The sequence below is a fragment of the Triturus cristatus genome, chromosome 9 (genome assembly GCF_964204655.1).
Source record: "Triturus cristatus chromosome 9, aTriCri1.1, whole genome shotgun sequence".
Lineage (NCBI taxonomy): Eukaryota > Metazoa > Chordata > Amphibia > Caudata > Salamandridae > Triturus > Triturus cristatus.
Genome location: NC_140592.1, coordinates 40,681,991 through 40,695,704, shown reverse-complemented (window position 1 = coordinate 40,695,704; position 13,714 = coordinate 40,681,991). Strand labels below are relative to the sequence as shown.

Here is a 13,714-nt window from a genome sequence, read left to right as displayed (position 1 = left end):
AATGCAGGAGGCCATCATGCCTATCAACTGCATGAACACTCGCGCCGGAAGGGAGTGTTGAGGTTTGAATTTTGAGATCAGCAGTTGCATGCTGTTGATTCTCACTAAAGTTGGCTGAGCTGTGGCAGCCAGAGTGTTGATTGTCGCGCCCAAGTACTGTTGTACGTGCGCAGGTTGGAGACTTGATTTTGGGTAATTTAGTGAGAATCCCAGATCGTGAAGAAGGTGAATGGTGTGGGACATGTGGGTGGCACATTGTTGTGCTGACTTGTCCTGAACTAGTCAGTCGTCCAAATAAGGGAAGACGTGAATATTTTTTCTTCGCAGATGCGCGGCCACTGTCGCCAGGCACTTGGTAAAGACCCTGGGTGCTGTTACTCCGAAGGGGAGAACTTTGAACTGATCGTGATTCCCTTGAATAGTGAATCTGAGGTATTTCCTGTGTGAAGGGTGTATTGGTATGTGGAAGTATGCATCCTTCAGGTCTAGCGTAGCTAGGAAATCCCCCTGACTGAGTAGTGGGAGAACCTGTTGGAGGGTGAGCATATGGAAATGCTCCGATAGTATATATAGGTTTAGGGGTCGCAGGTCTAGGATAGGTCTGAGCGAGCCGTCCTTTTTTGGGATCAAGAAGTACAGAGAGTACACTCCTGTGCCCTGTTGGGCGATGGGCACTACTTCTATGGCCCCTTTTGCGAGCATAGCAAGCACTTCTTGCTGGAGTAAATCCAAGTGTTCGGCTGACATAGGACGGTGCTTTGGTGGTATGTTGGGTGGAGTGGAAGTTAGTTCCAGACAGTACCCATGTTGAATGATGTCCCTGACCCACCTGTCCGTGGTGATGTTCTTCCATGCGGACAGGAACAGCTGGAGTCGTCCCCCGACAGGTGTTAAGTGGTCAGGGGGTAGGGAGATGGCGTCACTGTTTGTTCTTTGGGGAGGACCTGGTGTTGCCATATCCACGTCCCCTGCCCTTGGTGCTGGATCCACGATATCCACCCCTTTTGTTTTTGTCGTAGGTGGTTTGTGTGCCACCTTTAGCATACTGTTGTTGTGACCCCTGACCCCTTGACGTTCCCCTATTTCCAGTGCGATGAAAGGAGCCACTACGGAATTGTTGCGTTTGTAGCGCCCCCATAGATTTGGCAGTGTCTGTCTTTTTATTTTCTCTAGGGTAGTGTCAACGTCTGGGCCAAATAAAAATTCCGTGTTAACCGGTAAGTTGAAGATATTGTTTTGGATCTCGGGTTTGAAGCCTGAGGTGCGTAACCAGGCATGGCGTCGCAGCATGACACTTGTGTTTATTGTCCTGGCCGCTGTGTCAGCTGCGTCTAGGGCGCATTTTATGGATACATTAGTGAGGAGTTGTCCTTCTCTAATGAGGAGTTCCGCTGACTCTTTCTACTCCTCTGGTAGATGTTGGAGCAGTGACTCCAGCGTGTCATAATGTGCCCTGTCATAACGTGCCATGAGTGCCTGTGTATTGGCAATGCGCAGGATATTCGCTGCTTGCGCTGCAACACGTTTGCCCGATGTTTCAAGGACCTTTGACTCTTTGTCTGGGGGAGGAGCATCACCAGTCGTCTGTGAGTGGGCTCTTTTGCGAGCGTTGGCAACCACCATAGAGTCTAATGGCAACTGACCCCTAATGTATTTAGGGTCACCAGGTGCAGGCTTATATTTCTTTTCAATCCTGGGGTTTAACACCCGGGCTCCTGTGGTGTCCTTGAAAGTGTCTTTGGCAGGCTTCAGAACCCCTTTAAGCATGGGCAGAGTCTTGACAGTCCTTTCTGAAGATGCGAAAGTGTCAAGCAGGAAGTCCTCCTCAATGGCGTCAGAATGTAGCTCCACCCCATGATGAGCAGCAGCCCGTTCGATAAGGGCATTAAATGCGGCCGTGTCCTCTGTAGGAGACGTTTTAATATTGTAGAGTTGAGCATCCCGAGTATGTGGCGCGATACTTTGGTCTGTGGGGTCATCACATGCCTTATCAGGGTCTTGTGGTTCATCGGGATCTGCGTCCCCGGGGTAGATGGTATCGTCCCCACCATATTCCTGCATCGGGTCCGATTCAGAAGGGGTAGGAGAAAAGGACTGCGGATCTAGTTGGAGGGGATGGAAGTGTTCTTGTAGCACTGGTTCCTGCTCCGCCGGTAGCTTGCGTTTAAGAGGAATTTTGTATGGCACCTCTTCCCTGACTGGCGTTATTTTGCGCTTGTGGAGCATTAGCCTGCCAGTGTCGGCGTCGATAAATTGTGGCCCTGAAGAGTCTTGTTCTGTTAGGCCAGAGGTGGTGGACTGTGTGTGGAGGACACGTGTCCGAATTTGAAAGAGTTTCGGTGCCGATGTCGGTGGCAGCCCAAATATAATGTTGGTGGGCTCCGAGTGCACTCTACAGGGTGAGGTAGTGTCGGGACCCGAGGTAGAGTGGAGGGCTACCTGGTCACGGATGCGTTGTAGAGATGCAGAGACCTGCTGCACAGCAAACTGATATGGTGGTTTGGTGGGCATCTTGGTAGTAGGCGTCGAGGCCGACCCCGACTTTTTTGTTGGAAGGGGGTCACTGGTTTGAAGGGATGCATCGATAGTCGACGTAGTCGAGGACTTATTCGGCATCGGTGCTTTAGGCGTCGACGTAGCCGAGGCGGCCATTTTGACTGTGGAGGTTACAGGCTTCGTTGTCGGCGCCGAAGGTGTGGGTGCCTTGTGGTGCCCGAGGGCGCACTTCTTCTGTGCGTCGACCGCGTCTGCTGCGGTGAGCTCGGCGCCGAACGTATCAGTAAAAATCATCATTCAGTAACATGATCAATGAATTAGTCATGACAGTAAAATAAGAGACCGGATACCACTTTTTGCCAATGTAACTATGATCAGCAGACTTAAAGAAAACAAGCATATTCTATGCGATCATTGCGTTTCACAATACTTGAAAAGATCACACAACGCCGAGACATGGATCCTGTTAAACAAAGACTAAGGACAGAATATTTTTGGATTAAAAAAGCTAAATTGTTCCCACCCCATTGGGTTGAATGATCGCATAGAATATGCTTGTTTTCTTTAAGTCTGCTGATCATAGTTACATTGGCAAAAAGTGGTATCCGGTCTCTTATTTTACTGTCATGACTAATTCATTGATCATGTTACTGAATGATGATGTTTACTGATACGTTCATATTTTGTTTGTATTCTGTTTGATTTCCTCACTATTTTTTATTTCTTATTTTTTCACTCTATTTTTTCACTCTAACTTTGAGTCTGTCTATTCTCTAGTGTTTTCCCAACACCTCGTTTCTACACGGCTTGAACTTGTCTGGCCGCTGTATTGGCCTTGCCGCCAGCTTCCTCACCCGTATTTTTTAGTCAGCCTGACTCTCATAGGTTCGCGTACTGTTTCCATATCGTGATCGCGTAACCGATTGGTCCACACTGTCTGCTCCCTCATCATGTGACTTAGTCCACATATACTGACCAATCACAGGGTGATTCTGATCTGTTATCCAGTTCAACGTTGAACTCTCACGCCAACTGCAGAGCCTTAGACACGAGAAAACCGTTTGGTTTCCAGTAAGTTTGTGGTTCTGTACTTCAACTACGCTCCACTCGGGTTCTTAAACGGGTTACTGTTAGATCTCTTGCTATACTCCTTAATTCATTTTATGCTTGTACTTTTCATTTAAACTGGGCTTCGGTCCTGGGTTACCTTCACCTTTATTTTTCTAATCACACACTTCACTTCTCGTATGCTTCGTTAACTTTTATTTTTCCAATCACACACTTACTTTTCGCACGCTTCGTTAACTTTTCCTTATGTCTCGTTCTCTTGCTCACCATTTAACTTGGTTTGTTTTAATAACTGTTTGTGTATTGTGCATCACATTTGTTGCGTTTGTTGCACGTTTTGAATTCATTGACCTTACTGTTTATATAGTTGTTTATTTATTTAGGACAGTGAACTTAATGGTCCTGTTTCATTTCATTTTTAGACCCCTGAAGAAGGGTCAGATATTATTGACCCGAAATGCATTGGGTGGATGTCTAATGTGCTCACGAAGAACGATCTTTACTATGTATAATTATATCTGGAAATGATATTTCAACCAGAGATTCAACTGGATGAATTTTTGAAACTCAATCTATGAAGTTAATAAATTGATGAAGAAACTCAGTTTCATTGTTTACTGCGCGCCCTTGTTTTGTGAGAAGGTGATTCTCCTCACTACATACGAATTTCTTTAAAGACGCGGGGGGACTCCGCGTGACACAAGGAGCACCAACATAAATTCTTTGAACTTTGTCTAATCGTTAAGAGTGCACAGGGATAACACAGTGGTCTATAAACTTGCACCTTAATATAGTCAAGCCGACCTTTCAGTGAGTCTACTTTAGAATGCATTTTCCATAGACTATGCTCAGATTATCAACACAAGCAGAAGCACAATACTTTGAAGGACAGTCAAGTCCTAAATAACCTTAAAGTTGATTTTAGAATACGTTGTACCCCAGTAACAAAGCACCAAACGTACAGTCTGAAGTAAGGAATATGCTACTTACCAGTATGCATCTGTTCTTGGCATGTAGAGCTGCAGAGTCACACACTGAGGATAAGATCGCCATCTGGTGTTGGGCTCGGATGATTGCAGGTTGTCGTCGTCTTCGGAAGAAGCCTTTGGTCACGAGGTTGGTGACTCCTCCCCTGGACAACAGTGCGCATGGGCATCCACTCCATCGTCAGATTGTTTTTTCGCCATGAAGGGAAAAGATGGAGTGTATAGGAATGAAAGAAAGGATGTCCATGTGTAATGTCTAAGTAAGACAGATGCTGGAACAGATACAGGTCCCGGGGAGGCGGGCGGGCGTGTGTGACTCTGCAGCTCTACATGCCAAGAACAGATGCATACTGGTACGTAGCATATTCCGTTCGAGGCATATGAGCTGCAGATCACACACTGAGGATAGATTGTATAGCAGTGCTTCCCCTTAGCGGTGGTCGCCTGTATCCGTTGCAGCAGTTTGAAATAAAGTTTTTAGGACAGCCTGGCCCACTGAGGCCTGTTGTTTGGCTTGCACATCAACACAGTAGTGTTTAGTGAAGGTATGCGTGGTAGACCACGTGGCTGCCTTGCAAATGTCTTCTAAGGGAATGTTACCTAAGAAGGCCATAGAAACCCCTATTTTACGCGTGGAGTGCGCCATAGGGGGAACTGTAAGTGTACGTTTAGCCTTTTGGTAGCATATTTGGATGCATTTAACTATCCACCGGGCTATACCGGATTTGGAGATGGGATTGCCTTTATGTGGTGGTGCGAAAGCAACAAAGAGTGGTTTTGTCTTTCAAAAAGGTTTCGTCCTGTCGATGTAATAAAGCAAGGCTCTTTTGACATCTAAGGTGTGTAGTGCCCTTTCAGCTACGGAGTCTGGGTTTGGGAAAAAGACTGGTAGCTCTACTGATTGGTTAAGGTGGAAAGGGGAAATCACTTTTGGGAGAAATTTAGGGTTTGTCCTAAGAACCACTTTGTTACGGTGTAGTTGTAAGAAAGGTTCCTCTAGTGTAAGGGCTTGTATTTCACTTACTCTTCGTAGGGAAGTGATTGCGATAAGGAAAGCTACCTTCCATTTTAGGAATTGTAATTCACATTTGTGCATAGGTTCAAATGGGGGACCCATAAGGCTTGTTAGAACCACATTGAGATTCCACACTGGGGAAGGTGGTAATCTTGGGGGAAGAATTCTTTTGAGACCTTCCATAAACGCTTTGATGGCTGGTACCTTCAAAAGGGACAGGTGTTGCCTATTTTGCAAGTAGGCTGCTAAGGCTGCTAGGTGTAAACGTATAGAGGAATACGCTAGATTGCATCTTTGCAAGTGTAGTAGATAGCAAATGATGTTTTGGATGGAAGCATCCAATGGATGTATGTCATTATTAGCGCAGTAGATGGCAAATCGTTTCCATTTCGCGGCATAACACGCTCTAGTAGTAGGTCGTCTGGCTTCCTTTATGATATTCATACAGTCTGGAGGGAGATTGAGGTATCCGAACTCTAAGACCTCAGGAGCCAGATCGCTAGGTTCAGAGTTTGAGGATCTGGGTGTCTGATTTCTCCATGGTTCTGGGTTAATAGATCCGGGGAGAGGCGTAGCCTTTGATGTGGAACTAAAGATAGTTCCAGAAGTGTGGTGAACCACGGTTGACGTGCCCAAGTGGGAGCTACTAGTATTAGTGTTAGCGACTGTTGTTTCAGTTTGCGTACCACAAATGGAACTAGTGGGAGAGGCGGAAAAGCGTACGCAAATCTGCCTGACCAGTTCATCCATAGGGCATTGCCCTTAGACTGTGGGTGTGGAAACCTGGCAGCGAAGGTTGGGCATTTTGTGTTTTCGGGAGTGGCGAACAGGTCTATGTCTGGTTGTCCCCATTTTTGGAAGAAGGGGAGTAGAACCTTGGGGTGTAATTCCCATTCGTGGATCTGCTGTGTGTGGCGACTTAGGAGGTCGGCCACCTGATTGTGGATCCCTGGGAGATGTTCTGCTAACAGGTAGATGTTTTGGGGAATTGCCCATCTCCAGATTTGCTGTGCCAGTTGGGACAGTTGGAGAGAATGTGTCCCTCCCTGTTTCTGTATATAATACATTGTCGTCATGTTGTCTGTGCGTATGAGGACAGTTTTGTTCTTTAGGTGTACCTGAAAGGATTTTAGTGCTAGGAACACTGCTAAGAGTTCCAGGTGGTTGATGTGGAGCAGTTTTTGTTGACTGGTCCATCTGCCCTGAGTGGTATGGTGAAGGAGGTGGGCTCCCCACCCTGTGAGAGATGCGTCGGTAGTTAGCACAACTTGTGGAAGAGGCTCTAAGAACGGTCGCCCTTTGGACAGGTTGATGGTGTTCCACCATTTCAGTGAGCGAAGTGAGCGACTGTCCACCAACACCAGATCGGTAAGTTGTCCGTGAGCTTGGTTCCACTGTTGTGCTAGACATTCCTGTAAGGGACGCATTTGAAGTCGTGCGTGTGGGACTATGGAGATGCATGACGCCATCATGCCTAGGAGCTGCATGAACACTCTTGCTGGAAGAGATGGATGAGTTTGAAATTGAGAGATGAGATTTTGTATACTGGCTATCCTGGCAGTGCTGGGATAAGCAATGGCTTTGGATTTATCTATGGTTGCTCCTAGATACTGATGTAAGTGGGAAGGTTGTAGATGGGATTTGGGGTAGTTGAAAGTGAATCCCAAATCGTGGAGAGTTTGAATCGTGCGATGAGTGTGGAGAACGCATTTTTGGTGAGTATTGGCTTTTATGAGCCAATCGTCCAGATAGGGGAAGACATGGATCTGTTGTCTTCTGAGGTGCGCTGCCACGACTGCTAGGCACTTGGTGAACACTCTGGGTGCTGTTGTTACTCCGAATGGGAGAACTGTAAATTGATAGTGTTGGCCATCTACCACAAATCGTAGGTATTTTCTGTGAGCGGGATGCATAGGGATGTGAAAGTACGTGTCCTTGAGGTCCAATGTGGCAAGGAAGTCTCCCTGTTGTAAAAGTGGGAGGACTTGTTGGAGGGTGGTCATATGAAAATGATCCGAATGTATATACTGGTTTAGTAGTCTGAGATCCAGTATGGGCCTTAGTGTTTTGTCCTTTTTGGGAATGAGGAAGTATAGAGAATATACCCCTGTTCCCTGATGTTGAAGAGGGACTGGTTCTATCGCATGTTTTTGTACCAGGGATTGAACTTCTTGTTTGAGGAGAGAGAGATGATGTGAGGACATTGGACGTTGTTTGGGCGGTATGTTTGGGCGGTATGTTTGGGGGGGATTGTATGAGTTCGAGGCAGTAGCCAGACTGGATAATTTGTCTTACCCACCTGTCTGTGGTGATGGAAGTCCAGACAGGTAGGAATTGTTGGAGCCGCCCCCCGACCGGAGTGGAATGGTCTGGGGGGAGTGGTGGCAAGTCACTGTTTAGTGGCTGGGGAGGTGCGGGTGTTATTGTTGTTGCCCCGCCCTCGACCTTTGTTATTGTTTCCCCGATAACCTCCTCGGAAATATCCTCTGTTAGGGGATGTTTGTCCCGAATTTTTAAAGGTGGATGTGGTCTCAGTTCCCGTGTTTTTGGAGCCTCCTCTATAAAAGGAGCGACGAAAGGAACCCCGGGTTTGAGGAGACTGCAGTGCTCCCATAGACTTGGCAGTTTCATTATTCTTTTTCATTTTCTCTAATGCAGTATCCACTGCAGGGCCAAATAACTGCTCTTGGTTTAAAGGTTGAGCCAGAATTGCGGTTTGAACCTCCGGTTTAAAACCGGAAATACGGAACCAGGCATGTCGTCTGAGTAAGACGCTAATATTGACCGCCCTAGAAGCAGTGTCTGCTGCATCTAAGGCGCATTTAATGGAGGCATTAGATATTAATTTGCCTTCTTGGATGAGGTCAGTGGCCTGGGGTAGGTAGTGGGGTCAGGCATGTCAGGTATTGGATAAGACCAGTCATCTACGGGTGCTGTGTCTGGGAACGTAAAAGGGTCGTTTGGATCAACAGGATCATTAAATAAATGAGGGTCCGCCCCTCCCCCCAAGTCATCATTATCATCCTGTGGAGGAGGTGAATGATAGGGGGATGGTAAAGGTAAAGGAGAAGGAGGAGGAGGAGGAGGAGGGGGGACGGGTTAGGAGGTAATAAAGGAGAGGAAGGACGAAGTGGTGAAGTAGCACAGTCCTTCTTCCGTATGGGAGCTGGAGGTGGTGTGATGTCCAGCTTCCGTTTCTTGTATGGGACGGCAGTCACATGTCCGGTTTCGGGATTGATGTAGATCCGCTTTTGAGTAGGATCTGGGCGAAAAAGTTCATCTGGCTCCGAAGGCGGTGGCGGTGATGACCGTTTCGGGTCTTTATGAACTTTTTTCGGCGTGGACGGAGTTTTCGGTACCGATGGATTTTTCGGTGCCGACAGAGGTTTCCGCGTCGATGGGTTTTTCGGCGTCGATGGATTTTTCGGCGCCGATGGATATTTCGGCGCCGATGGATTTTTCGGTGCCGATGGATTTTTCGGTGCCGATGGATTTTTCGGTGCCGAGGGACTTTTAGGCATCGATGTCGAAGAACGTTTTGGCGCCGGTGGAGACTTCGGTGCCGAGGAACGTTTTGGTGCCGAAGGAGATTTCGGTCTTGAAGCCTGTTTCGGTGCCGACAGTGGAGTTTTCGGTGCCGAAGGTGTTATAGGTACAATCACATGAGGTTTGCTCAAGCCCGAGCCACCTACAGGCTTAGATGTCTTCGGAGCCGGGCCCGAGGGCGGGGCTTCTGAAGAGGATTTCCGGTCTCGACTGGGCCCAGCTGGCGGAGTCTTGACCAATGACTTTTTGGGTGGGGCAGGGGGGTTGGTACTCACACGCTGCCCTGGAGTGATGAGGTCATCGGAATAGTCGGCCTTGGACACGATCGAGATCTTCGGTGTCATCTTCAGGAACATCCTGAGCAAAGATGTCCTCCGGTTCTGGAGCTGGTTTGGCCATAATATGGCGTCGAGCTCTTCGGTCCCGGAGGGTCTTCTTGGAACGGAAAGCAGAACAAGCTGGACAGGTAGATTCGTTGTGTTCCGGCGACAGGCAGAGGTTACAAACCTCGTGGTGATCACTGTGGGGGAACTTCACTCCACACCGGGGGCATTTCTTGAAGGGTGTCCTGTCCATCAGCCGCTTCCGGAACCGGTCCGAGATGGTTTCGATGTCGATGGAAAGAAGATTGAAGAATTAAATGGATTGCTGAAAGTTTTCTGCTGGAGCGGAAAAAAGTTCATCCGAATCCAATGGCGGAAAAAAACAATCTGACGATGGAGTGGATGCCCATGCGCACTGTTGTCCAGGGGAGGAGTCACCAACCTCGTGACCAAAGGCTTCTTCCGAAGACAACAACAACCTGCAATCATCCGAGCCCAACACCAGATGGCGATCTTATCCTCAGTGTGTGATCTGCAGCTCATATGCCTCGAACATACATTTTAACTAGGAAAACACTCTAAACCTCATGTGGAGCTCTACTTAGAGACATCCCGAGCACTGTAGAATTATGGGATTACAATGTGGCAGTGGTAGGTTAACACTGTGGGCTGCACTCTTTCCGGGAGCCATTAGGTTGGCAGACTGGGCATACATATATATATATATATAACAAGCACAGTTAATTTCTGAAATACATTCTTATGCATATAAAATATCTTATCAATTAAAAAGTCGCAAACTGTTAAAGATAAAATAACATTTTGATCAATGTGTGGAACAGGAACATTAAAAGATAATGAACTTACGAGTGAAGTCCGTGTACGCCTCCTTCAACTTGTGCAGACATTGTTCTCTTCTCAAACTTTAACTCTCCAGAATACATCATTGCTCTGAGAATCCAAAAGAAAATTTCAGTTGAAGGACAGATCCTACACTCCAATATGGGCAGTAAAGAGACTCCAAGTAAAAAGTTGAAACTCATCTAAACAAAGTGCGCCAGCCCAGGAACCGACAGAGCAGATAACACATCAACCGCACGCCCCATAGGCATTTTAGTTTTAAGCAGCATGTATACAAAACATTACAAGTATAAATTACACCACATAAAATAGCAAATAAAATTGCACTACAAGGAGCACCACGAGGCATTGCAAAGAACTAAATTAAGTAAACCCAATACAAGAACATATATAAATGACATCAATGGTTCCTTCTTTTATTTACTCAAAATATACCCTACAGACATGCTGAAACAGGTGCATTTTAACCATCAAATTAATCCACCTAGCAGTTGCCTGCAATACCTTTACTCCAAAAGAAAAACATACAGCCCATGAATTGAACAGATACAGCTGTGACAATTAAAATCTAGTCTACATATTTTCAGTGTGACCAGATCAAAGTGTCTGTCACCCTTTCTGAGTGAATCAACAGCTGGAGTGGTAATGAAAATGGACATATTTTTTGCTTACTGTCTCACCAGCAAACTGGACCCGTGAAAATATACCAGCAGTTATTTGCTAATCACCATGGGATTCTTTAGAATGTTCATCTCAATAATATTTAAGGAGGTTGTTAATAAAAACATCACATTTCAGTAATTAAAATAAGTGAGTTGTGGCTTTAATATAAAGTACATCAGGCAGCACAGTAATTTATTTATGAGATGCATGCTTACCTGAGTTGCGTGAGACTCTTAGAACCAATGTCCTGACAGGAGTGCTGGATGCCAGCAATCAGATATGGAATGAACTTGTGGATGGAGCCCTTGTCTTGAACAGCACCAGAGACACCCTGTGCCACTTTTATTTTATCTGTCTCACTGAGAAGATAAAGATCAATATTATATTAGGACAAGCATGAATGTAAAAATAAAGAAACAGCCCTTTGCACCTTGGAAAGAAATTTAACAATATGTAAAAAGTAGTACTTAAATTTAAACGCCCCATACTCAAGTGGTTTGCTTAATGGTAATGCATATGCCTGGTATAAGAAACCAGGGCTTTCATTGGCAGTGTACGGCACGTGCACATTAAATAATATGTGGGACAAAGTAATATCCCTTTCATGTACTGTATTTTAATTTCTTATTGTAGGCACATTCTGATTTCTGAATGCGCCTAACAAGTTACTTAACTTCGGTAAGGCTCTCAGTCGTGCATACTTTAAGCGCAGACTTCTCACCTTATAATAGATGCCACAGCAGTACCTCTCCACGTGATCAATTTTTGTGTAGACTCAGACCAAAAGGTCTTGCAGGACCAAAGCAACTACACCTCCTTCCCACTAGATCTGGCTGTCACAGTAGTGCTGCATGAATGTATGCATCAATTCCCACTTGACAGCCTGGCACATTAGGGCAGGAATGCTGTGTGCCATCCCAGTGGTAGCGGTCTTAACCCTGGTGGGTTGGGCTCTCAGGCCTGCTGGGGACTGCTTCTTGGCCAGAGCAGCAGATCTTAATGGAGATGACTGTCCACCTCGACAGGATTCTCTTCTGTACAGCCTTCCTTTTTTCACTCCATTCAATACCACAAAAGCAGATTGTCCACTCAGTGGTCCTTAGTAGGATCAATATAGAAACTTACAGCGCTTTTGGTGTCCAACCAATGGAACCTCTCCTCTTTCGAGGGGCATGGGGGAACAAAGAACACCAGTAAGATGGACTGCCTGAGGGGACACAGCGTTAGCTAAGTAGGCTACTGGAATCCTCACCTATTTGCCTGGGTAAAAGTTTCTGTAGGGTGGGTGCACTAAATGTGTTCCCACATGCAAAAAGCGGATGTAATCGCCATGAGGAAGACTGTCTTAAGGTCAGGAGGTGCAGCGAACAGCTAAGCTTCAGCTCGAAGGGTATACACATGGGGAACGTGGAGACCAAGTTAAGGTCCCATTGTGACGTCACAAAATGTTTGGGAGACGACATATGTAGCAAACCTTTAATAAATCTCAGGAAGATTTCAACAAGGTCAGTTGGTCCAGCAAATACAGAAAGGCCAAAAGAGCTGCCAACTAACATGAAATAGTGTCCACTGCAAGACCTTGCCTGCTTGTAAGGGATCAGTCTTGGGGATGCCACACCAGACCACAAATATGTACCAGCACGAGGGGCGTGATTTGGCACCGGCCAAGATGGCGGCATAACCTTCTCGCTCCGACCGGGCCCCCGTTCCAGCCCGCAATATCTGCCCATTTATCCTGTGGCCGGACAGAGGAGAAGGCGAGTGCTGTGCGCCCGGTGGTGTGCTGAGGTGTCTCCGACCTCAGACGAAGCCATGACCTGTGTGCTGTGGTGAGGGGCCTGCCCGGCAGCCAGTATGGAGCTCCGGACGACGAGGAGGCGGAGCCGAGTTTGGAGTGCTGCTGGCTCCCAACGTGTGAGGCCCAGGAACCTGGCCACGCGAGGCCCGTTGCTTGGGCCCTGGGACTGCTTGGACATTGCGTGCTAGTGGGAGGCACCCTGGGGGCTGCATTGACTGGGGACTGCCAGCGTCAAACTCCCCAGGGCTAGCCATCTAACTGGGTGAGCCCACCAGTGGTCTCTTTATTGCGCTGGTGTGCACGGGTGAGGAACTATGTGGCGGGGCCCACCCTATGTGCCGACTGGACGATGTGGTCACCTCTGTGGCCCCCCTTTCCCCCTGGCTATACCCACTGAGGATGCTGGACTCGGGAGCAGGACTGTGAAGTGAAGCTGGGACTTGCGCTATGTGGCACTGCTGTGGTGGGCCTACAATCTTCTTTATGCCCTGCGGTCGTATTCCAGGGCAACACAGGGCTGGGACTGCTGGCAGGTTGAGACCCTACGGAGCGACGTCCTCGTTGTGTGCCCAAGAGTGCCCTCAGAATTATGTTGTGCCGCACACACAGGTGAGGAGGGGCAGAGGCAGCGACCAGAGGGGATCTTCCTCGGCTGCATGGATGCTCCTGCAGGACCCCTCGCACGGCGGTGACGCGGTGCGATCTGTGGCTTGGTGGAGAGGCTGGGCTGCAGAGACTGTCGGGCAGCCAAGTCAAGAGTGTGGACGGTCTATATGGAGTGAGGAGCGGCATCTCCCAGTGCATGTCCCTTTGATCAGTCCCACTATTGATCACTTTGGAGGGGCCCTTGTATGCTGCATGAATGGGGTGTGACACGTACCGGAGCAGGTGACAAGTGGAGAGCCTTTGCATGAAGTGTTCCCCAACGGACCTCTGCGACGAATAAACTGGACAAGTA

General features: G+C 47.5%; 1 protein-coding gene across 2 annotated transcripts in view; it reads right to left on the bottom strand.

The window, feature by feature from the left end:
• Positions 1–13,714, bottom strand: part of IMPDH2 (inosine monophosphate dehydrogenase 2) — a 340,575-nt gene that overhangs the window by 19,017 nt on the left and 307,844 nt on the right. For both annotated transcript variants that reach the window (XM_085624345.1, XM_085624344.1), the window contains 2 exons: positions 11,174–11,317; positions 10,302–10,385 (listed from right to left, as the gene is read on the bottom strand). In XM_085624345.1, coding sequence (XP_085480471.1) covers positions 10,302–10,385; positions 11,174–11,317 — 228 coding nt within the window. The remainder of the gene's footprint in view (positions 1–10,301; positions 10,386–11,173; positions 11,318–13,714) is intronic.